This window comes from Amblyomma americanum, chromosome 3 (genome assembly GCF_052857255.1).
Source record: "Amblyomma americanum isolate KBUSLIRL-KWMA chromosome 3, ASM5285725v1, whole genome shotgun sequence".
NCBI lineage: Eukaryota > Metazoa > Arthropoda > Arachnida > Ixodida > Ixodidae > Amblyomma > Amblyomma americanum.
Genome location: NC_135499.1, coordinates 175,669,763 through 175,695,124, shown reverse-complemented (window position 1 = coordinate 175,695,124; position 25,362 = coordinate 175,669,763). Strand labels below are relative to the sequence as shown.

Below are 25,362 nucleotides of genomic sequence, written 5' to 3'. Positions count from 1 at the left end.
GACCAAGACAACTGAAATGCGAACATTAAATTGAGAAGGTCTTAACTGAGAGATACTAAATATTGGTGTAGCTGATTTGCACTTCAAAGGCGTGAAAACTGCTCTTTGAAAGCATTAATACTCTGCATTTTCTTTCCAACAGCTAAGATTTTTGTGAGCTTTTATGTCTGCACTTCATCTGATGGTGAAGATGCATGTGATTGACTAAAGTGCGTCTTAGGTTTACAACCTATCCACATCCAATTTTATGCAGACTAGTGCACTACTAGTGCCATGTTTGATTAAGCAGTTAAGGAGTCCGTAACCACAGAGCAAGCACAATCGCTTTGTTCACAGACACATTACCACAAAACTCAAGGCCACATAAGTCTGAAAGGAAGTACAAAGTGTCGAAAAGGAAAATAAACGTTACAGGAAAATTAAGAAGAGCATTGCAGCAGCTGTGCATTGCAGAGGGTATGCAGGAGTGGGTGTTTGTGAGGTGCTGCAGACAATTCACACTGTGTGCAACAGCGCAAAGCTGTCCAGGCATATTGAGAGTGTAGGGAGGGGGCTACCTACAGCAACAAGTTGGATAGAAGAACAAGGGATTCCTATGCACCTTGCTCACTTGCTGACATTTGACTAGATCTGTTGAGAGAACACCACAGGGGAAAGAATGCACCCAGATTAGAGTGGGAAAAACAGAAAAAAATGGAAGGGAAGGAAAAGACACAGAACTGCAGAAGTGTCGGGAAAAGTGGCCGCCAGGATGCTTCCCTGTTACAGTTACAGGAAGCAAGCAGGACACCTCAAAAGTCACTGCTTCACGGGAGGCTCCAACAAAAGGTGAGTGTCTTGCACGTAGCAAGAGTGAAAGCTCCCAGTGAAGCAGGTAATGTTTTATGACTAGTATATTTTATTTAAAAAAACAATAAAGAGAGAAATGCAGCACTCTAAGCATTCACCCAGCATGCAGGGTCTAAATTTTCACTTGCTCGCTTATGTTTACTGAAAAGTGAGGAGACAGTTTTGTGCAAGATCCCACAAACAGTGATGGATGTAAGATGGAACTAACTAGTAGTATTAAATATTTACTCGAGCTCCCACAGCCGGCGAAGAACTGACATTAAAGTGGCGCTTGACATTTAAAAAATAACATACTTTCTATGAAAATGTTTGTGGAAAATGAAGCTCAATTTTTTGAAAGGAGGGTTTAGATGAACATGTGTTCAAGCAGGCTGAAAGTGACATTGGAGCTGAACATGTTAGACAATGCAGCAGTTGCTTGCATGAAAGGCTGCTTTCATGTGACTTTCAGCTCAAACTGAGCTGAGTACACCACTAGCACTCGTACTAAGTTTGACTGCTTGCACAAAACTCTTTGTAGGCTTGTGCTGTCAGGTATATTTTACACAAACTGCTAGGCTTCAAATGAGAAGTTCCAAATGCTTTTTCTGCCAGAATCACTGACTTATCCATGCTCAAGAACTTTACAAATAAGAGACAACTGACGGTTAGTTTTGTCCAGTACGGCACTTGGTGACAGTATAACTCTCGTCACAAAGGTGAAACGCCCACGTGATTCATCCCCCTGCTTTAGCAGATGTTAACACTTTTCGGTCAATTAAATAGGATAACTTTATTTCAAAGTTAGATTTAGACTCTAGAAAGTGGGTCGCCTGTTCGGCTAGAGCCTGCTGTGTATCCAGGTGGTACCACTCCTTTTCTGCCTGCAAAATCATGCCTGTTCGTAGAACACAAAAAGAATTAGGTGAGAAGGTCCCACGCACTCTTCCCATAGCCCAAAAGCCAGCTGCTCTGAGCAATGTAAAAAGGTCCATAAAACTTACTCGAAGAGGATATATGCATTCCAATTTATTTTGAACAAAAAAAGCTAACTGGACACGCTCCACAAGAGTTCATCTCTGCGTGAAATTAAGAGCATGAACCAACCCATGACTCAACAGAAAAGGCACTTTGACCTGTCTACAGTAGTGACGCAATACTCTGTATGCATCGCTCTATGCTCACACATACCATGGAATGTACAGTTGGCAGCAAAAGTTTACAGGGAAGATAATTTATATTTCAGTGCAGCCAAACAAGCCAATCACTTGGAGTGCCTACATGCATCAGGGGATATGCATGCTCCATCCTCTAATAGAAACACGAGGCGGCTATATCGCAAGGCAGCGCTATGATAAATTTGTTCCTGAGCAGATGCATCCTGCAAACTTTTGCTTCCGACTGAACAGTCAACTCTCCAAAATTCGAACTCGAATGCGATTGATCCAAAATATGCTTGAACTGAGTGGGAATTATGTGGAGTTCAAACTAAGAGGTGCCTTTATGATACACTCGATGACAATGGGAGCAAGACAAGGAACCATTAGGTGATATCCTATGCCCTCAAACATATCACCTCACAGATTGGCCTCTTCTAATGCAGCCTGTCAAAACATGATTTGCTTCCTTCTCGACAAGAACAAGATAAATATCCTTCTTTTAAAATTTTATAACAAGGATTAGTAGCCCGAGTAAAAATGCACTGCAATCACCACCAAATGTGAGTTACGCATTTACGCAATTGAAGAATAATGTGAAGAGAATCTACTGGTTAGCTTCAGTCGTTCTAATACTCAGGCCTCATGCACGTTAGACAGGACATTGTTGGAATGCCATGCTGAACACTACACTCGCTTAAAAATAAAAACAAAAAAGGACAGCTGACTAGCAGGTCACGAAAGAAAGTTTCAAGGATGAGGGGGCTAACTCACATGTGGATTCAGGGGGGCCATGTGACCTGGAATGACTCAAGAGGGAATCCGCCGAGTTGGACCGCATGAGGTTGCCGTTCTGCTGCTCTTTCCCGTTTAGCGCTTTGCAGGTGCAGGAAGGCCCAGAAACAAAGCAACTTCAGTGCGTGTGCACCACACAAGTGCCGCGCCTCTCAGCAAAGCACTTCATTAGTTGCAGTGCGAGGAGGCAAGCAATCAAGGAAAGAAGCAGATGCATAAAGTGGCAGCAGCATGTAAAAGGGATATGCGATGCCTTGACCACAGCAGTCTTGCTACTGACATATCTCTACAAAGCATGACTGGTTGCTGAAAATGACAGCAAACGCTTCCGCATCATAAGAACCTACTTGTAGTGTGTGGCAATGAACTTGGAATGTATGAAAAAGTTCATGTCTGTCACTGCTAGTTTGCTCTTAAAGAAAGGAAAGGAAGGCCAGTGTTGACCTCAACACCAACTGTAGCTGCCCCATCATTAATTTAAAATCATGGTCTTTTGATGCTTTCATTTTACTAGCCATGAAGATTCTCTGCAATGTTATGTCGCAGCTTTGTACACTGCCTAGGATGCACTGCAGTGCTCCACCAACTGGAAGCATACCCTTCTATTTGAAAAAAAAAAAAAGAGATTATATATAATGCACACACGGCAGGCCTCATAATTCCCCTACTTCATTGTTGAGTTGTAGAACAAGTGCAAAAGCACTATAAAAGCGCAGAGCCTACGCCTAAATTGCCTCTTTTCTGCATTATTACTTAGATGTATTCAACTCTATGCTTAGCTGTACTGACGTAATTACCCAATTCTAATGCACACTCAACTTTCATGTCCACAAAAACAGAAAATGCAAAATTTGTGCTAAAGTTTGACGCAATAGTTTCTTTCCACTGCCTACACGTCCTACATCGTATCTGAACTGTCACACTTCTTGAAAGCTCACTAAACCATGACAAATGAGACAGTGCTCCATGTCTCGGCCAATCATGTCGTGCCCTCATTCACCACCTCATGCTCAAGCCCGTTGCCACTAATCAACCACATGCTGTGGAATCTTTGAGCACTATAACTCACTAGCTTGTTTGGGTAGACATCAGACAGCTGCAGCATGGATGTCATGCTTCCAGGTATCCCAAACCAGGTCTGTATTGACATAGCAAGCTTATTTTTTAGAAGTGGATCAAGATGACATCTCAGAGCATTGAATGGGGCAGTTCCTAGCATAATTGTGGCACTGAACCCAATTGTACTTCACGTGCCATTTAAGGCTTAATTTTGGAGAAAAAGATGTGTGTTAAGATTCCTCTTTATCACACTCCTAGCAGAGCAAGCTCCCTACATGTACAAGGGTCCTGGTTTGAGGTCAGTTGGTGGGACAATGACCTGCTCCCCCTAAGCAACACTGGACTTCTACCATTAGTCACTTCTGCCCTGCACAAAACTTTGGAGGCATGGAAATTTGGAGGAAGTTTTACAGCCAGTAAGAGATGGCATGAAAAGACCCTGCTTAAACTCTGAGGATAACAAGGAAGGGAAGATGAAAGTGACTACATAAAAGGAAAACAGGAGTGTCTTAAATCCACCTGACCGTCTGTTGCCAGCTTACACTGCATTCCACATCATATCACTAAGTATGAAGCTATATATGGCTTCAACAGCCAGGTGCACTGCTTATTGCTCACCAGTAGGCCGCCGGTGATCAGGCCCATCGCGGTGCGCACTGCCGTTCACGGTTGGGGGCGAGACGGATGTCTTGACCTCTGTCTGCTGCTGACGAACATTCGTCTTTTCCTGTTCCTCGCGCGTCCGTTTGTTGCGCTTGTAGGTGTCCGTGTTGCGAGCATCCAGGTGAGCGTGCCTCTTCTCAGAGATGCTCTGCCGGCCAAAGCCGTCCCGGCAGAAGTTGCCACCATCCACGAGGGACAGCCTGCACGATACGGCAAACACCAGGCTCAGTTGCAAAGTCTGCTTTTTGAGTTCTCCAATTCTTTTAGCAATATTACGGCTGCATCGAAAAGACTGTTGTTCAGCGTTCCATGAAGGACCGCAGTGGCAGAACAGACAAGATTATACATAAGCACGCGCACAGAGCCCTCGCCAGTTATAGTATCGTCTACTCAGCTGCTCTGCTGATGTGACGCAACCCCTGCTGCTTGCTGCTCGTTGCTGCTCGTCTGCAGATGAGCTGTGGGGGCTTGCGTCACATAAGCACAACAACCACGCAGACAACGCAGCAACTGGCAAGTGCTCTGTGCGCATGCCTGTAATCTCATCCATTCTGCCACTGCAGTCCTTCACAGGACGCTGAACGACCGCCTAGTCGATGCTGCCAGCAGTACAATAAATAGTTCTGTTGAAGGAACACTGATGACAAAAGTTGGTCTGTATCGACAAAGTATAGTATTTTAATGACAAAGAGGCTGCTCCCACTCAAAACACAAAGCTTTTACAAGCTTGAAAAGGCCAAAAAAACATTATACAGGTACCTCCCATCCCCTGTTCTCTCCAACAGCTGTTTTCACAAGCAGACTATGACGACATCAAGAATGATTTTTGGTTGCAGATATACAAGGCTAGACTACACTGCCAATCAGTGATTCTTCAGAATGGCGATCACAGCGTCCTTTTCAGTATGAATGTCGTAAGCTTGAATCAAGAGTAAGAAAAAAAGCTACATTTCTAAATCCAATTTTCTCGGCAATCAATAAATGAAATAAACAATTTTTATTCAGAATGAGAGTCGGTTGGAGTTGTATTCAGTGCAGAAAACCTGTAGTTGCCCTCTCTCTGAATGCGTGCACATGCATGGATGGAGGCTTTCATTGTTTTGCTGCTGTGCTTCTTACCAGAGATTGAAAACGAAGGATAATATAAACTTCCAGGTTTTTGCCACAAATGCTCCCTTTATTGCAGAAATGTAAAAAAATCTGGGAGATATATCAACAAAAAGATTATTGCAGCATAAATAAATTTGCTTAGTTATGATTTCTGGATGTCTAAGAACAATAAAACTAGCTGCAAATATGCATGCTCATAAAGCAAATCAAGAGCAAAATTTGAAACTTCTGCATTATCTGACAATGCAGCATTTGTGAACACCAAAATTTTAGGTTGTTTTGCCATCAAGTTAGCTTTTGCATGAATTTATCTTTCAGCGGACCTACTGCACTTTTTGAAACTGACACTCTGATCTTGCTTTGATAGATATGTTAGAAAAGACTTTTCTTCAAGTTTGTTAGCAGTTGACGTAGTTCTGCAAGCAAATAATGACAATTAGTATTCCTATTTTTATACACTGTAACTCATGTGATATAAGGGGCAGTACAGTGTTAATCAGAAAGGATAAACCAGGACACCTACTCGCTCTGATTAAGGTTGTTGCCATCTTGACCCAATGTGAGAGCAGGGGCTTCCTCCTCAACGGGTGTCATGGGTGGAACTCCCAGGTCCCCACATCGCAGAGAAGATGGGTAGTCGTCCTCAATTTGTACCGTGTCTGCAGATCCCCGGCTGGTGTTGGGCGAGAGAGGTGAGGGCCGGTGATGTGGTGTCGTGCGAGGAGCTGTGTGGTGCCGACTGTGCCGCTCAGCTGCCCAGCTATCATGGCTGGCGCGCAGGTATGAATCATTGCGAAGGTTTGACGGCAGGGTTCCAGCACTTTGACCCATTAGCCGCTCTAACACAGGATTTCTTCCGTAGCCATCTGCATGCAAAAACAGAAGAAAAAAATGATACCTCTACAGCAGCAAGAGAAGAAGACTGGCAAGCTTTTACAATGGACTCTTGATAATCCAGTTTATTCATACTAATCCCTCTGCCCTGTCAGCAACAAATATGTCAAAATCATTCTCTCAGATTCAAACCCCACATAATCAATAAAATTTGCAATCCCTTTTGAGTTCAATGACTGAGTGTCGACTGTAAATGACAAACCATAATTTCTGCATAGGAAGTAGGACAATAGATGTCGGCTAAAAGTTCAGTGAATTTGGTTGCGTCACAAGACTCAAAGCAAGGCATGGGCCCTCACAGTCGTGCACAGGTGGTGGAGGTGGCTGCTTTGGGATGTACACCACGGTGTTCTCTGAGTTGCCACTTGTGGAGTGATCTGGCGTGCGACCACTGCCCCCAGAGACTGAGAGGTTCTCGCACGACGAGGATGCAGCCGTAGAGTCTGAGCTGAGAAGAGAGTCCGAGCGCAGGTGCACCGAGAAGGAGTCTCCGCTCGAAAGGAAACCCTCTTCAAACCTGCATGAGCACACAGCAGCAGCTTTCATAAGATAAGCTGCCTCACAAACTCCAAAACCAGCTTCCGCATTCTGTGCTTGCATGCTTCACACAAATGATGTGCGATACATAATCTGGGTAGCAAATAATGACGTTCGTCTTAGAAATGTACACACAACAGTTGTGAAATGAACAGATAATGAGTACATTTTAACTTACAGGCACTCCACCCAGATAAAAAAAAGCATCGTGGAAAACGTTCCCAACAGAATCTCTTGCAGGCCAGGCTGCTGGACTATTTTCAATTGCAAAATGTCACCGAATGTCTACTAAGAGATTAGGCGCACTACCTCTTAGCACACCAGACTGTTTCCATGCTCAGATATAAAATTACTACAGCGGAAGCAAAAAAAACTGCATGCAGCATCTACAACTCAGATTTTCTTTCATTCACACCGTTTCAACCTTTGACAGAAATACAAAACACCTCCAGTTTCAGCAGCCTACAACAATGTTCTTTCTCTTCTGGCAGCCTTAAGTTTAGAGAAAAGGCAACAAACTGTGATGTTACTGTGTTTTGACAGCAAATTATTGTGCACAAGCACAAATACAGATTCATGTCGTCTGTACGAAGTTGGCCTGTATCAATAGAGTAATGCATTCTAATCACAAAGAAACCACTCTCCCCAAAAACGGAGCTTTTATGAGCTAGAAAGGGCCAAAAAACAAAATAATAGGGGTTGCCATCCACGGCAGATTTTGCAAGTAAAATGCATGCATTGGCACCAATTTTTCAGTACAGATTCCAGAGGCCACACTGCACCGTCATTCATTTCAAAACGGTGGCCACATTGAGTTTGAATTGAATAACAGGAAGATGTTTAAATCCAATTTTCACGCCGATAAATGCGTTTTTTGCTGCCGGGAAACCGTCAACGTAGCCAGAAAGAGTTAGAGAATCAATTTTTACTTAGAACAATAATTGGATGGAGTTCTCCATCTGTTGTCACACTCTCGGTGAGGAAAACAAGTCTACTCAAGTAATAAGTGAAAGGCACCTGAGGTTTTCAGCAACGTCTTGCGAAGGCACTCGACGGGCTATGGTGAGGGTAATGGCATTGGGGTTTGGGCCCTCGCCTTGAGTCATGGCACGCCGCAAGGTCTCCATGGCTTGGCTGTTGGTCATGCCCAACAGTGAGATACCATTGATGTTGAGCAGCTGATCATTTGTCCGCAGGCGCCCATCCTGAAAAGCGACAAATGAGTTGCTCATTCACAGAATGTAGCTGCGTAGGTTCAGTGTAGCACGTTCCACAATCATAATGCTTGGCCCACCATATGTTACCACAAAAACAGATTTACTAGGAAGTTTCAGAAAAGACACAAGATGATTCGATGTTTGTAAAGAACTTCTTTGAAATTTGATAAGAAATTATGAAATTGTTAAATAAATCCAGAATAATATGTAGAATGGAATGCACTTAATGCCGACCTTAGAAGCTGCTCCACCATGGATGACTGATTTGACGAAGATACCCAGGTCGACGGGGGTGCTGGCACCGGTTGAGGTTTTGCCCTTGACGCTCACGCCAAGACCGGCTGAGCCCGTGTCATTGAGTGGAATGTCCAGTGTCAATATTTCTTTCTGGCGCCAAGGGAAGATGCCAACTTCCTCCCCAGCCTTCTCAGGAGGCTGTACAAGAGAGGGTAGAAACAAAGAAGACATGAAAACCCGACACATTCTGCTGAAATCAAAGGATTCTTGCTGAATGCATCTAATTTATAGATGTCATGATAAAGCAGCTCGGATTTTCAAAAGCAGTTTACCATGAAAGAGCAGGGCTCACGTTGAGCCTGGGAGAGCAAGAGTAAGAAAGCTCTGATGATAAAAAACAGGTTACCTGATTAGTTACTACCATGAACTGGTCTTGCTTTAAGATTGCATACAAAAGAGCAAACCAAAAAGCACTGAACCAGTTGATTCATTAAGTCTACAATTGCATTCTGGTGCTAAGAGCACAATGTGAGACGTTCAAAGAACTGCTGTTGGAATGTACGAGTTCCTGGACATGCCATGATTTTATTCTTATAGCACTTGATTTAGATAAGCATATATGGCTCCACTGTGTTTTGCGACCAAGCCGAAAATGTGAGAGGATTCACTCAAGAGATGAGTTTCAAGCGTACAATGAATGTCCCCAAGGGCTCCAAAATATCCATTAGTATCATTTGAGAGTCACTTCGATGGCCCTTTCATGTACTGCACCACTGCACTGTAACACTGGACATAAACAATTGCTCCTGAAGGAGCACAAAAATGTCTGAGAGGCATGGTTTAATTCATATGCTGTACTTCATTAGCCCAAAGGGCTTGTTGCCGAGGCAAGAAATGTAGCAGGGCTTTGCAAACAGCACGAGTCTCAGTGACCGGAAAGGTTCTGAGGAATCCCACATTAAGACCATGGACTAGAGAATGAGCATGCATGACGTGCTTTTCCAAAAAGTGTTATTCTGACCAAAAATGTTAGGATCATCAACTAAAGGATATGCCATCATGTTAAATGTGCTAACATCGATAGTAAGTACTCATGACGTTGCAGACTTGTTCCATAAAAGAAGAATTGCACATGAAAATAGGACCCACTGCTTTTGATCACCAGACAGATCTGACCTAGACCACTGCACACATAGTGCTTACAAAGCAAATAAAGCCTAGCTTGAATCTACTTTTTTCATTGGCAAGCTCTGCTTCCTTTAATTCTTCTTTTGATGGAGATTCATTATGTTACAGGGCACTAAAAAAAACATTTCCATAATCTTCCTCCACCCATGGCAAAAACTGGACTCTGAAAAGTACTCACAATTTCCCTGGGGAGGCCAGGACTAGGTGAGGGGTCTGGTTCCTGCCTGGAGACTACCAATTCCACCGTACTGCCAGGGGGTGCATTTCGGAGAATGGTGACCGCATCAGTTTGTGACCTTCCTGTCATTTCCACCCCATTCACCTGGGAAAAAAATTAAACAAAATGTGTGCTCTCTTCTAAAGTAAATGTACAGTAAAAAATAGCTGCTGGGTAAGCAGAAATGCTTTGAAAATGCAATGCTGTAGTGCATGTGGCCCACTTCACTATAGCCCAGATGCCTCTCCCCTAATGCTATCTTTATTCATTCATCTGGAGCACAACTCTCAAACTTGTCCAGGAAAGGGTCAGAAAATGATGTGAGTAGGGGCCATTTAAATTTTGTTAAAAGGCTGCCTTAGACAACCAAACTGCTCAGGTAGTGGAAAACTAATTTGATGTGAACGCTGAACACTACAAATGTTACTCTGATTCTGGAGAGTTGACAGCACTGGTAGGCACACTCGTGAGACACAAAGCTCTCTTGTGAGATACGAAGACACTAAACAGCTCATACCATGCACTTTCAGGACCTCTGGTCTAAAAGATGACTGGGGGCAGCAGTAAGTACACTTAGGTGATTGGAAAGAACTTTCAAGAAGCGAGATTGAAAAAAATGTTGCATAATTTTCTTCCACTGAAAACCTCTTGCAACAATTACATACTGCTAGCTGTTTTTTTGCATTGTACCACTGAGCCGGTGTTCCCAGGTTCGAACCCATCCACAGCAGCTGCGTTTCGATGGAGGCGAAATGCAAAAGGTGCCCGTGTGCTGTGCGATGTCAGTGCCAGTGGGCACACAATGTCAGTGCACCCAATGTCAGTGCGTGCAGGTTAAAGGTGCCCAGGTGGTCGACATTATTCTGGAGCCCTCCATAATGGCACCTCTTTCTTCCTTTCTTATTTCACTGGCCACTGGCTCATTCCCTTACAGGGCAGTTCAGGTGTCCACTGAGATGCAAGACAAGATACTGCACCATTTCCTTTCCTCAAAAACCAATTTTTTTTAAACACATCAGTGCCACATTATTGAAAACTGGGGAGTTCAATATTTGTCCTGATGCATTACACAGCACATGAGTACATGCCTCTTCACAGTAGTACGAGCACTACCCTCACCTCAAGTAGCCTGTCACCTGGCCTGAGCCGCCCATCATCGATGGCTGCTCCCCTTGGCAAGATGTTCTTGATGTAGATGGGACAGTTCCCTCCAGCTGGGTTGTCGCGTGTTGTGACACTGAAACCTAACCCCTCTGGACCCTTGACCAGCTTGATGTGCACTTTGCGGCCAATCTTGCGCGTGTTGGCCACATTGAGACACGTGCCAGTCGCCCGCCCATTGGCAGCGGCCGAAGGTGGAGGTGGTGGAAGCTTCTTGGTGGGAGTCACAGTTGCCACCTTACTGTTGACGCCACCTGTGAAGTGGAAAGTCCTTGTAAACAACGCCAAAGAATGATCAACAGAGATTAGGGTAAAAAAAAGAATCCATTAGGGTCTATTTTATTTCATTATAGTGCTGATCTTATTTCATTATAGTGCTGAATGCTACGGGTAAAGTCAATGCAAGCGCAAACACAAAATTGGATAAGAAGCCTCAAATAAAAAGTTCACAATGATTTGATTGCATCGGAAGTTGTGCACACCAGGGCAGCTATCAAAACATCGTGATGGACTCTGGCCTTCTAGTAAGAGAGAAATTTTTTAACTGCACGTAATCTGCAAGCATCTATCTTTTTGGATGTCATGACTGTGAGCATGTAGCTGCAACAAGCAGAAGCTGACCCTGTGACCTTAGGACTATTGACAGAATCTTCAATGCAGTATAGCAAGATTTCTTTCCTGCCATAGTACACAGATGAATTGTTCAGTTCTGTGGCACGCTCCTTCATTATACATAAGCAAGTGTGGTACTTATGCTTCAAATACCCAACAGAGAGAGAGAATAAACTTTATTTAGAAGTCAAAGTGTGCTTCACTTAAACTTAAAATCCTCAAAACCCCCAGCAGGACAGGAGGAAGCAAAAGGGTCACTTTATTCCAGCACTGTATGAAATTTCACCGCACAGCCTGACAAACTTGCACTCACTCCTCTCTTCTCCCTCAACCAGACCGTTGACAGGACCGTTGCTGAGCCCTTCTGTGGGGTCCTTGCGGAAAGGGGAGGGGGCAGGGGGTGGCCGCTTGGGTAGGCTTTGAGCCGAGGACGCCACCGAAGAGGAGCCTGCATCACTGCCACTGGTTGGCAGGGAAGGCGGCAGTGACAGTGGTAGAGGAGGAGGAGGCGATGAGGCAGGAGAGGAGCCAGACTGAGTCGGCCTTCGCCGTGACAGATGTAGGCAGATCTCTGGAGACCGCAATGCTTCCTGCAACGAGGATGAGAACGAACTTTAATATGCAAAGCCTCTATTTTTAATGCCCGAAGACCAACTATGTATATCTTCTGTTAGAAACACTTGTCACATCTTCGTTCGCATTCTTTTCAGGTAGAAAATATCAATTTAACACTGAGAAAGGAAGGAAGGACACACAACGTGAAATGGCCAGTGCAACTTCACAAGCAACATGGCGTGTCGCAAGAGATAGCTCGGAGGTGAGAAGGCATAGCAGGCATTTATGGCAGTTCAGTGCACTTAAAACAATGCCTCCTCTCCATATACTTATTTCCAATTATCTCATTTTTTGCTCCATGAAAGAACTTGTTCACTAAAGGTGGGAATAGTTTTTAGAAACACTGAGGTCAGCTCCATCCAATTTTTATTCAATTCCATTATTTGGCCTTTTTTGGCTTTGTTAAACCTCCCAATGGCTCTGCTGATTTCACCCAGTAGAAACATGAGCTAAAAACTTGCAGTGTTTAGTTACAGCCATCAAGAACTGTTGCAAGGCCCCTACTTTGCACACTGGCTGGCTCAACTCTACTGAAAAACATTCCTCACACTGCAGTGTAGTTTAAAAAAAAAATGATGAAAGAAAAATTCAAGCATCAGCAGTGCTGCCCTGCTTTTGAATACAACAAGGAACTGATCAGATTAGCCCAATACAGATCAGAGCAAAGACAACAAAAAAGAGTCAGAAAAAATTAGAGCGAAGAAAACAAATGGAATTCAAAACGAATGGGCTGAACAAGACGATACGAAGTTGCAATGCATCCCTCCACCACACCAACCTTGAACACCTGCTGTGCAGCTTGGAAGCTGAGGTGCAGCAGGCTGCGGCCATTTACCTCCACGATGGTGTCGCCCACCCGTAATCGACCATCTCGATCAATCCGCCCACCGGGTTCAATGCCCTGAATCACCAGGCCCATGTCCCTGGTTTGCCACAGAGAGGTAGCCATATTCAGATGAGCAAGGAGAAAGTAACTGCTTTGTCAGGCAGCAGAAACATCAACAGAAGCATTCAAGCCCCAAACTGTGTCAACACATAGCAATAAATGGAAGACAAAATACAGCAAGCAGATACAAGCTGTGCAAAAAAAAAAAAAGGTGAACAAAGGTGCACCAAAATCTCACTTGTCAAGGCCAAGAAAGATTTTAAAAAATTGGCTCCCAAAACTTGCATTGAGTCTTGTTGAAATGCAATAGCTTTCAAGACGACACAAAATTAACAAAAGGCAAGATGGAAGCCTCAGTCAGCTAGCCACCACTTTAACATGAGGACGAAGACAAGTCCTCTTGTCGAAACATTGCCAGGTGGAACGAGGCTTGCCTCTGTCCCCTTGTTCATTTTACATTGTCAAGCATCCCATCTTCCCAACTTTCTCTCTACAATAGCTTTTAAGCCTCATTGTGGGGCCTGCTGTGAGATGTAAAGAGGTCAAAAAATGCTCCAGCACATCAAGAATACATTTTAAAACCCCCACCAAACAGCTTGTGCTTTCTCTGGCATCAGGGCAATGCTAGTGACATCCAGGCCATCTTGTAATCAAAGCTGCCACTGTTCGTCCACAATGAAAGCCTCCTTTGTCACCCTGGTGTCATGTGTGCATTGCAGACCATCATCATCAGTTAGACTACGCCAAAGGCTTCTCTCATACCTCCCCAGTTAATCCTGTCGTGCGCCAGCTGCGGCCACCTTATCCCTACAAACTTTTTCAATAACTCATCATTTTTATGGAAGGCAACAGACATTGGAACCAAGAAGCATAGGGGGTGTCTTTTTTTTTAATTTGTAATTTTCGTGTGTGATATCGAGCACCCCTTTGTACTCCCCTGTCTGCTAAATAGACACAACATTCTGGATTCTCACTGGCACATTATTGTGCTGCCGTTGCTACACCTCAGCATGCTTACACTTGAGAAGTTCTACCTCTGAAAACTGCTTCTGCTTGGACGGCACACTGTCCCCTTTCCTCAGCAGTTGCACCCAGAATACAAGGTGGATGTGGCACGTGACTTTTCTATGTACCTTGACCTTGAAGCACAGCCTGATTGGGTCATAAAGTAGCGCACTATGTTGCACTGTGCCTCTGACATTACCATGCCAGCACCCCCTACTGACGCCTTTAACTGGACTCTTCAGCTGTCACTTTGGCTATACTTTTGGCAACCACTACCCCAGTCGTGCAGCCTCTCTCCTCTTATACCGGTGCTCATCAGCAAACCCCACACAGACAATTAAAGTTGCCAAGATTTGCCCACAGATTCTAATGCACTAAAAAATTCACGAAATGTCCCCTCCACGTTTTGCTAAATCAAGCATCATTTTGCCACCATTTTGTGAAGCAGAGAAAAGGCTGGCATGCTCCTCAGGAGGAAGGAAAATTGTGTGCCTCACCTTCCTCCACTGCCTTGCTCCGGAACAACGTGGATGCCCAGAGGACCAGCCTCGTTCTTGAGTATAACTACGGAATCCCTGGGTGAGCAAGTAAAGCACAATTTGAACTAATCTCACTGTCACATGTTTTCATTATACTTGACTGCCCTACTAACAACATATCATCACAACGACAGTTACCAGCCAGGCATGGTCACTGTGCACCTCCAACCCAATGAATCAACTAAATTTACCACAAGTTTCACAGGAGTATAAGGGTTTGATGAACAACACAGTATACTCCGCGCCTTCTTCTCTGTACATGCGCACATGAGAACAAAAGAATGCACGCAAACAAAACATTCCACAGAGTATGCACCAAAATCAACAACCATAGTAACCACAGTGGAGCAAATGGTGGTGAGACTACTCATAATCAAGATGCCCACGGTGAAATCAGTCTACAAAAGCATCAAGCATGCCAAAATATATGCAAAGGGATGCTGCACATGCACCAACTTTGTAAGTCAGAGAATACCCTTCATAAGTTTCATACAGAGTGGTTTTGCGAGATGAGGTGCGATACAAAGCAGTGGTGAAAAAAGCCCCTCACCTATCCTCCGGGCCACTCCCCGAAGAGGCAGCACTATCCCTGTCTGGAGATGATCCAGCACTGCCCAGTGGCTCTTTCCTGCTGTCTTGAAACTGCAAAAGGAAGCAAGAACAAGTATGAGGACAGGTGCTCAAACCTAGCAGTACTGAGTTCGCTTCAGTAAAACAAAAGCGGAGTGAATTGCCGTACTATGCATATATAACACGCCCACAAATATAACGTGAGCAGAGAGTTCCAGACCTCTTGAATATGAAAAAAAAAAAGAAAAAGAAAATAGATAACAATATTACGATTACAACATGATCTCAGCCTGTTCACCTACAGCCGAGGGCTTAGCAAAAATGAAGACAGCATACAAGAATATGGAGGCAAAGGTTTCATTGAATCAATTGCGAAGCAGCACTTCAAAAATGCACACGACATCATCGAGCTCGACAATGTCCCTGACATGTTAATGCATGCAGTCTCCCATGCAGCAACGGTCGCCATCATCACTGTGCCACCACTGCTTCATGTTTTGCGCTGCTCAGTCCTGTGCCCGTTTGTCCTTTTTCCTTTCCCTACTCCACTCAACTCTTTCATTCACTTCTCTTTCTCAACAGCCTGGGCCAGCCTTTTTTCCACATCCATAGCCACATTCTCCTTCACCCATGTATGCACCGCAGTCGGAAGGCTGCCGAAAAGTTGGCTTCTCCTAGCTGTTCATGAGTCTGGTGGTTCGCAGTATATCCGTACCATTGCCACGTGACTCTTTCGGTCATTTTCTTCTGCTTTAAGCATGGTTTCTTACTCTCTTCAGCTCAGACTGAGCTGAATATGCAAGATGCATTTTGAAACTGATGAACTCAGGAAAAACTCTCATTATATTTGTGTACATATGGTATATAACAGGTATTAAAGAAAGCAGTATGCATGTAAAGGTGCTTGTATGCCACTGATCAAATTGCAGCTTTCGCAGTCACCACTTGCTAAGAAAACACCTTGCTGTGACAGATGATTGAAATGATTGCCAGGCTCAGTGACAAAATTATGATGCAAAATCTTGCAGAACAGGTTTTACCTCCTGTGTCCTGCACCACTCAGATCACATCAGCACCAGCACCAGCCAAGCACCATCCTAATCCCTGATCTGTTAAACGTTTTGTTGCCACTTAAACAGGCTGCAGCGGTGGCGAGAGGTAGAGCATCCACCTCACGAGCAAAGAGGAACGGGGTTAGAATCCCGGTGCTATGCAATTCTCGACCGGATTTGAAAAAAATAAAAAAAACTCCGTGTGTCGATGGAATTGCATAATCAGGCCTGAAGTGCGGCCTGATCTCGGTGACAGAACCAACAACGCACTCCCTCACCAGAGCAGGATTTGGCCACCCTGGTGTAGCACTTGGCCACAACCTTCTATGAACAAACCAATTAACCCTCGGCCCTCAGTCCCCAGCGGCTGCGGACCAGCTGACAAGGTGGCGGTCTGACAGCGGCCGCGGCTGACAAAGGGCAGGGTTGATTGGAGAGACATGGGAGAGGCCTTTGCCCTGTAGTGGGTGCTGTCAGGCTTATGATGATGATGATGATGAAGCAGTCTGAGCTGAGGAGAATAAGAAACTACGCTTGAAGCAGAAGGAAATGACCAAAAGAGTCACATGGTACAGCATGTTATACAGTGTGTAGGTCATCCGTAATGTCACCTTAGAATGCACCTTAACTCTACCTTAACTAAGCTCAGACTGCACCTTAACTCTGCCTTAGTTCTTAAAGAAGCCAACAGTACTTTCTTTTCTTGCATATTTGCAAGGACAAGAGTGAGCAGGCAAAAGTTGCAAAAGTATTTTGCTTGCATAAGTCACCTTGCATCTTAATCCAAACTTAATCTTTCACACATTTTCTCAAGTTACTCAAGAATTCTAACGTTTACCAAATCCCTTTTATGAGGGGCACATGTGTTTCTAGGCCGTAAAATAAGCTTTTTGGGCTGTTCTAAATTGCTAAGAACTGTTACGCAAGCCTTGAAGAGCAAGCTAATGAATATAAAGCAAAGCTTCCCAAGAAGCCGAAACTCAGCTGGCTCTAAAGTGATCAGATGGAAGTTTACGGATTAGACGGTTAAGCAACAGAGAAGTGCAGGAGTTGGATGTTCAATACAAGCATGCAAGTGACATGAATTTCGTTCCATACTGCTGGATTGCACTAAGCTATGTATGACAAATTTCTTTGCACTAAGACAGACGGCATCAAGCCACCCACTACAAAGCATACAATATAATACAAGAGCAGGCAAGAGTAGAATTTCCTTTGCACTTTGTCCGTTGTCACTAAACCACATGATGTGCTCTGTAGTGCATGTTCCGAAGAGTACCTTGTAGAGCTGCCGATCAGCTGCCTCTGCCCATCGCAGCATGTGGGGGTTGTTGCCCAGCATGGACAGCCGGCCAGAGCCTCGTGAAATGCGCGACAGGGTACCCAGGGTGGACTTCTCTTCGCCGCCACTTCCCTCGCCCCTCTCCCCAGGTGGGGGAGGAGGCAAGGAGGCCTGTTCATTGTCCGAGATGCTGCCATTCTGCAGGGCAATGGGGCAAAATAAATGACACGGCGGTACACACTGCACTGTCATAATACAGGATATCAACATCAACAGAGTACAAAAGTTGTGGATGATGATACAAAGGCGCAACGAATGAAATGACCTAGATACACGACTTCTTCCTCTTGCATGAGCAACATGTATGAGGAGAAACATTGCTACCTATTTAACAACGGTTTCAATTACACATATGCATAGGTTTTGACAAGTGTACTTTTCAGTTGCGAGGGTTCGCCATATTAAGTTTTTCTATTTTCTTGTAAGGAAAGAGACACTTTAATAGAGAAGCTAGAGGACATTTCTACCCTCACTAACTTCCTCAAGAAATGACATAAGAAGGAGGAGTTTACAACTTTAAACAGAAACACATCCCCCGTGATGATCAGATAAAAGAAGATAAAAGCATAAAAAAGAAGAAAGCTGAAAATACAATCGTTGGTTTTGCATGGTGCTTTGGGCCAGGTTTGTAAATTACAGTCCAGAAAAATGTGACCCTTCATTTAAAATGAGACTCTAATCTTGTATTAAATTTGTGTAGCCTTGAGTGCTGTGTCCAATGAAAAAATGATGACATTAGAAAGGTTTGCCACTGAGACTAGCACAGTGGTCATTTCATTTGCATGCACATGAGGAAGACTCACCTCTTTCACATCTCGAGTAAGTGAGAGGTCATCTACAACGACTGCAGCTGACCACCTCTTGCTAGGATCTGGTTCAGATGAGACTGGTGAAAGACGGTTTAGCGTCGGCTCACTGCCCCTTCGTACCTGAAGGGGAGCGACGCCTGCAAGAGCAGTAAGGGCACATAGTTGAACCTTCTGCATAAAAACAGTTTTACACTGTATTGCTGTGCAAGAACCTGCACCATAAATACTACACTGTAATGTGTTCTTGGAGGCGAATTTTCGCAGAGAAACAGGCACTGAGACTTCTTGTGAAGTATCTATAAAACTAGTAACAATGGTCATCATGATTACACACAGTTATGGCTATCAATTACGGCAGAGCTAATCATCACATGATCATGGAAGTAATGGCAAGCTTATGCATGATGATGGCAGTAATAATGCCTTCTCTAGAAAACCATAACAGCTTGCAGTAAAAGATATTGACCTGCACATTTTAAGACCATGCAATTTGTCGTGAAATTCAGCCTCTATATCAGGTTTCCACAAATATGAAGGCAAATTTCCTGAATAATAATTTCCCATTATAATCAACATGTTTGTTGTTTGGACAGCGACAGAGTAGTTCCTCACTCCAATCAATATAAGCAAAATGTGAAAGCAAGGAACCTATATGTTGACTGGAAGTGTCGCAAAAGTAGCAGATATCCACTTCTTGCTATAGCTAAAACATGTCTGGCTGCTTGATTAATATTACCACTTCACCGTAATCACCAATCAACACAAGCTTTGCAAAAATCTTGACAGTTTGGAGTTTGGCTAGTGGCAAAGGAACAACAAAGAAAGAGTGCTTACGCTGCCTTATCCTTTCTCTGCATTTCAACTCTGCGCTATTCCTCTCAACATGACATGAAAAATATCTGCCAGAAGAAAAGTGCCATTGCATTCCACTATCAGCTCACCCAAAGGAAGCTTGTCAGCAGCAATTTCTTCCACATCCACGTAACTGGAGCCACCCTTGACGCTTCCATTGTGGTTCAGCTCATTGCAGTGGAAGATGTCAGGGCTCTCGGTGCCCACAGAACTGGCACTGGTCCCATCCCCAGCATTGTGGGTCGGGCAGGGTGATGACCGCTCCTCGAACACAGCTATAATCTGCAATGCAGTGAGTGGGCATCGCCTTTTACCCCCAGAAAACAATGTGGCATGGTATGGCATTCGAGGATTAATGTCTTGAAGCTGCACACTAGCTATATTAGATGCTGTCATAGAGGGGTGTGGATAGATTTCGACCACCTGGTGTTCTTTAAACCCCTTCCGTGCCATGAATGAGCTAGTAAAAATGGCCAAAGACAAGCCCAGCCCATCAATGATACTTTTCGTTTTGTTGGAATATCATGGATCAGCTGATATCATCTGAGTGTCTTTTGTCATACTTCTTGTAGATGGCAGCACATATTACATCAGACAGAACAAGCAGGAGTGATTTTGTTCTGGTGGAGAAGGTATTTCGAAGTTCCTTTTGACTACAATAAAGAAGTTGGCCATTTTTGGTCAGAATTCAGGACAGTACTGCAGCACGTAAGAGGTTAATGTGCACCGACACCGCACACACGTTGGCAATAATAGCGTTTCACCTCCGCTGAAATACCATACCACAACCTTGGCTCTAGCAGCCAAACACCAAAGCCACTCTGCCACCTTAACAGGCCATTGTGCCACCATAACAGGCCATTACTCCCAGAAAACGCAGAGCAATAAGGTTTTATGTTCACTAAGTCCAAACAGCAGTAATGAAACCAAGGTTAACCAGGAAGGGTCACCAATGTTCTGGGCAAGCAGTAACAAGAACTTAGCACATCAAGTAGCCATAACTGCTCATCATCCTTTCCATACACATGCTCCTACAGAAATTACCATGCAAAAAGGTTCGACGTTCATATCACTAGCCTGGAAAGGAAAGTTTTAACAGTTTCTGATACCAGAGTGCAATGTGGCAGCTGCATGCAGAGTATAAGCCTGGCACTGTTTTTCCCTGCACATTAAGACTATAGTAACGGGCACACATTACACCAAAAATGTGGGCATTTTTTTCGTGCAGTGCAGAAGCCTAGATATAATCAAAGAGTACTCAGCATCATTATGCCTTTTCAACAATATTAGGTTGTGCACATTGGAAAAGGACAAGGAGAAGCGAAATTCATATGCAAGACTTCCTGCTTCTGGAAAGTTGAAATGCAATATCAACAGACAGAAATAAAGATCACTCACTTGTTCTCTGTCATCAACAACGTCATTAAGATGATCATCAGGATCCAGGATTCCTCCATCATTACAGCTTTTCACATTATGTACAGTAACCCATGTGTCTTGTGGCTGTAATAAGAGAGAAGAACCACCATTCAGACCTTCGATTAATGCTCCATTCCTTTCAGAAGCACACAAGAATGAAATTTTTCCACATATAAATTGTAGTGGAGATCTGGACACAATAAAAGTATTTAGATGTACGCCTCCGCAACGACAAACTAACTCCTATGGAAAAGCTTCCTATCCGGTCAAATGACTGGCCCGCAAGGACTTCAAATTGTTAAATTCTAGCAGTTAATCCTTTGTAGAAACATGTGTCCCACTTGCTTCAAGTGCCGGCAAACGGAAAATGGTGCCCCTACACAGCATATCTTTGTGTACTGAATACTACCAAACTATCAAGCAAACCATTCGACGTGTTTTATTTTTCTCTTTCATGGTGTTCTGTGTGTTTTTACAAGCATTAGTGTACAGTTCGACGAGGCCCAGCTTGGTGGGAAAAAAAAAAATTTTTAAACTTGTTGAGCATTTGAGCCTTTTCCGTCTGTCAACTGCCTCATACTTCTTGAAACAATTTTCAAAAGACCTCTCCCGGCCTACATCATCAGTGCACGTGTTTCTGGACTGATGGGCAAAGCAAACGCAGTACCGCGGGGGCTTTCACCAGAAGAAAGACTGCAAGGAGTCTCGAATTGGGGAACAAAGGCGGCGGGAGAGTGCTCGACACTAAAAAACCGGTTCAGAACTGAAAGTGGACGATTTTGCCTACCGGGCAACACCTTTTTGACGCCATACTGCTTACACCAGGAAGAGGTCTATTTTATAGCAAGCTGTTTTATATATCCGAAAGACTGTGAGGTACGGATACATACCACATTTGAGCTCTTTTTACGAAGCCATAAGTACAACTGTTCACCCGTTTTTTTCTACAAAACCAGTGGCTGAAACAGTTTAAAAGTGATGTCATTCAATTCCTGCAGTCATTCTGAGTGCTATTTTACCATCTATATGCCTGTGAGACATGCATAAAGCTCATATATGAACATATAAAGGAAGCCAACATTCATACAGCTTGAGTTCTATAAAGGCTTAAGTGACGCGTGCAAGCAAGACTTCAAGTAGCCATCAAAAATTTTAAGACTGTTGCTTCCTTTCTGCAAGACCATGAAACAGCAACATGAAACCTACCAACGAGTCAGGGAAGTCCAAAAGATGCATATTGCCTTCATTTTCAAGCAATAAGCACACGCACTATAATCACAGAGAAAGGTATATTACTACTCTCCCGCTGTCTCAGAAAACGTTCCTGTCATGAATGGAGAAGGACCAAGGCAAGTCCTGAAAGTTTCAAAGTATTACTTTTCTTGGTTCGCAAGGGTGAAAGATGAAGTGCTCCAGCATTTGGAACCCCCACAAGCGGGAAGAACAGGAGGAAAATCAGCCGGCTATGGGAAAGCACGCACGCACTAAAACAGAAACGCAGCTACAGCTGAACAAAGCCAGTGGAGTGATGAGGTTGAGGTGTGCAGGTCAATGTATTTGAGGACATTCATCCTACAGTGAAAGCTTGCACAGGGGGCAGGTGTCAAGATAGTCGCTTTGAGACCCGAGCTAAACAAAGCCTTCCCTTGTGACTATATGGCCCAGTTCTTTCATGCGGAAACCATTTACAGAGGGCGCAGCTTTTAGTGCCGAGCTTGAACAAAGAAAGAAAGGGACAATAAACAGGAAGCAAGGACACACCACCAAAGGCAGCTGGTCATCATGACTGGCTGCCTACGGAAAGGAGGAAGTGTCAAATTAGTCTTTGCTGAACAATGCAGTTCATTCAGTGGACCACATATCTTTCTTAGGGTCACACTTGGCGACTGTTCCCAGGTGATGTGACAGCAGAATGAGAAAACTAGAGAGTAATTGGTGTGCCCTTTCTTAGTTTGTTTTATTATTTCAGGCACCCTGCAAGGAGTGCGTATTTGAAGCAAGGAAAATTCAAGCAAGAAGACTATATGTGCATTAGCTACCACTGCTGAGATGAACTACAACGAGACATCACATAACGATTCAGTTCATCACTCCACACTGTACAAAGAGACATATCTAGGCAATAAAGGTGAATGCCCAAAGGTCTGAATTAATCAGTGTGCAGAGTAAGTGATTCAAGCAGCTAAGTATACAGAATGTATTTAAAAGGAACTCTTCTCATCAGACAATGACTCATCATATTGAGGCTGAGGCATAACAGAAGCTTGAAGGGTAGCTCATGCTTACAATAACTCAGACATTAATATGTGAGGCTGCATCTGCAATTAGCAAGTGTAGCTGATCTGCATGAGTTTGATTAAGGTTTTTTATGCTAACCTTAATAAACTCAGTAGAGCCTTGGCAAAGGTTAAAGTTTAAAATTAAAAAAAAATACCTACTGTAACAATACTTGCTACAGTGCATCTGCATTTTCCTTTAACAGTAATTTTCTAAATGCTATCCTCCCATTTTAACTGCTGAATCTTACCAGGAAAGCTTACAAAAATGGTTAGTCATTCTAAGAACGAGCACATGAACTCTGACCTGAAGGGACAGCTACTCGTAACAAGCTGAATGCAAATGACTATGCACAGAAAGTTTACAAAAAAATGCAGCTTGCAAGCAATCAATCAAGAATATCCATTCGGTGTATGTATTGATCTAAATGTGTATGTTGCACTGCAATGTCTGACACTTTTATGGACAATAAGATCCATTCTAAGACAGCGCAAACAAGACAAGGACGAAGGAGACGTACAACGCGAGCGCTGCTTGTACATTTCCTTCGTCCTTGTCTTGTTTGCACTGTTTTAGAATGAGTACCTACCAACTCGCCCAGGCTTATACTTTAGAATAAAATCCAACATTCAAGAGTGCAGGCAGATAACATATGCTGGACGGATATAAGACATATGGACACTCGGTGGACATTTCATTGCTGCATACTAATTCATATCAGAAATTTGTAGTGGTGTAGTAGAGTTCTGTGTCAACTGTGCTGTGGTAGATATTACACTATTGATTACCTTCACCATTTTTTTTCAAGACTGCTAAATTATCAGTATTAGAAAATATACTCTACTGCAAATATAATTACTGCTCTTGCAATTTATGAGAAGACTAATCAGGTATCAGACCAAGTAGTCACATACAACTAGAACTGCTCGTTTTACAGACCCAAATAGAAACTTATGCAATGGGAGTCTCGAAACCATCTTGCCAATACAGGCAGCACTTAAAAATCTGTCGCCCATGGGCCAGTAGCCAGAAAGGAGGAAGGCGGAATTCAAGGCATAAAAAGTAAAAAGTAAACAAAGCGTGCAAAGTAAATTTAAACATATAATATCAAACTGATTAGGTCACAAGCTTAGGTAAAGATGGCCACTTGTAAATTAAAAATCGATTTTCTTTTTTCAGCTGCTTTCTTTTTCTGGCATATTCAAACTTTGTAGGCCCTTTCCATGAAAAGCTAAGTACTGATACTGGCAGGGATTGCCCGACATCATGTATTTGTTACTCATGTCTAAAGGCCACTGCAGTGTAAAAAAGAGGACAGGAGTAAAGTCCTTCTAAAAAAAGAAAAGGCCGAAATTTTTAGGACCAGCAGGCTGCACGATATTGCCCCTCAGACCTTGTGTGTGCTTGAGGCCCCAGAAAAATGAACTCTAGTCTTGGTGCCCAACAAGAAAGCAATACAGTCTAATACGATAGCAGCCGCTACTCGAGTTTGTTATTAGTGCTTAGGCAGGCAGTAACCATTGCTTTATGCTAGGAAACTACTTCAGGTAAAGATGTTCAATTTCAAGCCTCTTTTTCTAAAAGAGGTTTCCTGAAAGATGTGCGCTCATGAATGGGAGACTTGCAGGCAGTGCCAATCCTGCAATGTTGCTCAATGTGCAATAACTACTGCGTGCATGCTGCAGAGTGTCACAAGAGTTGAAAAACATTTTCAAGTATAACACTTATCTTCATTAAAGGACATTTTTTTTCAACATTTGGTCACAGTAAATTTTGTAAATAATTCCAGCATTATTTTTATTCTCCATGGCAGCTGTCAATGACTAAAACAGCATTGTTGTTTCTTCCCACGAAAATATCTGATGGGCAGATTTCATGACACCTCTTGAGCGTTCAGCGGCAATCACCACCAAACCTCACAGATGCCCATCATTTCATAAGTTCTACATAAATAGGCATTTTGCAATGCAGGTTATGCACATGTAGTAGCTTGTTAAGGATGTCTGGAAACTGTGGCTGAGCTAATGTATATACAAGGTTTCACCTAAGACTTTACAAAATGTTTTTAAGATAGGCCTTTTTGAGTTAGAAAAGCACTTTTTTCAGCATAGCAATGTCAGCAGTGCAGTACTTCAGAATACAGCTAAGATGTACTAACTAGCAGGCCGGTTAACAAATATTAAATGATTAACTTATTACGTATTACTGTTAGGCTCCTTAATTACTAAGAGGCATGTAGCCCCCCCGTAAGTAATATTCATATCATTTTTCAGAATTTTGAAAACGCGGTTACCCTCGGCACTGTGGCCCAAAAATTTTGG

The 25,362-nt window shown here is 43.5% G+C and overlaps 1 protein-coding gene across 39 annotated transcripts in view; it reads right to left on the bottom strand.

Annotated features, from left to right (window-relative positions):
* The window catches only part of baz (par-3 family cell polarity regulator), a 207,283-nt gene that overhangs the window by 23,399 nt on the left and 158,522 nt on the right, over nucleotides 1-25,362 (bottom strand). For 18 of the 39 annotated variants that reach the window (XM_077658881.1, XM_077658888.1, XM_077658883.1 and 15 more), the window contains exons 2-18: nucleotides 20,744-20,848; nucleotides 19,435-19,627; nucleotides 18,488-18,630; nucleotides 17,622-17,822; nucleotides 15,271-15,362; nucleotides 14,679-14,756; nucleotides 13,069-13,213; nucleotides 11,989-12,265; nucleotides 11,022-11,317; nucleotides 9,864-10,007; nucleotides 8,495-8,695; nucleotides 8,061-8,248; nucleotides 6,806-7,023; nucleotides 6,136-6,478; nucleotides 4,458-4,702; nucleotides 2,760-2,861; nucleotides 562-630 (exon numbers count right to left, since the gene is read on the bottom strand). In XM_077658881.1, the coding sequence (XP_077515007.1) occupies nucleotides 562-630; nucleotides 2,760-2,861; nucleotides 4,458-4,702; nucleotides 6,136-6,478; nucleotides 6,806-7,023; nucleotides 8,061-8,248; nucleotides 8,495-8,695; nucleotides 9,864-10,007; nucleotides 11,022-11,317; nucleotides 11,989-12,265; nucleotides 13,069-13,213; nucleotides 14,679-14,756; nucleotides 15,271-15,362; nucleotides 17,622-17,822; nucleotides 18,488-18,630; nucleotides 19,435-19,627; nucleotides 20,744-20,848 (3,040 nt within the window). The remainder of the gene's footprint in view (nucleotides 1-561; nucleotides 631-2,759; nucleotides 2,862-4,457; nucleotides 4,703-6,135; nucleotides 6,479-6,805; nucleotides 7,024-8,060; nucleotides 8,249-8,494; nucleotides 8,696-9,863; nucleotides 10,008-11,021; nucleotides 11,318-11,988; nucleotides 12,266-13,068; nucleotides 13,214-14,678; nucleotides 14,757-15,270; nucleotides 15,363-17,621; nucleotides 17,823-18,487; nucleotides 18,631-19,434; nucleotides 19,628-20,743; nucleotides 20,849-25,362) is intronic. The other 21 variants (XM_077658890.1, XM_077658899.1, XM_077658906.1 and 18 more) reach the window with 3 other exon arrangements.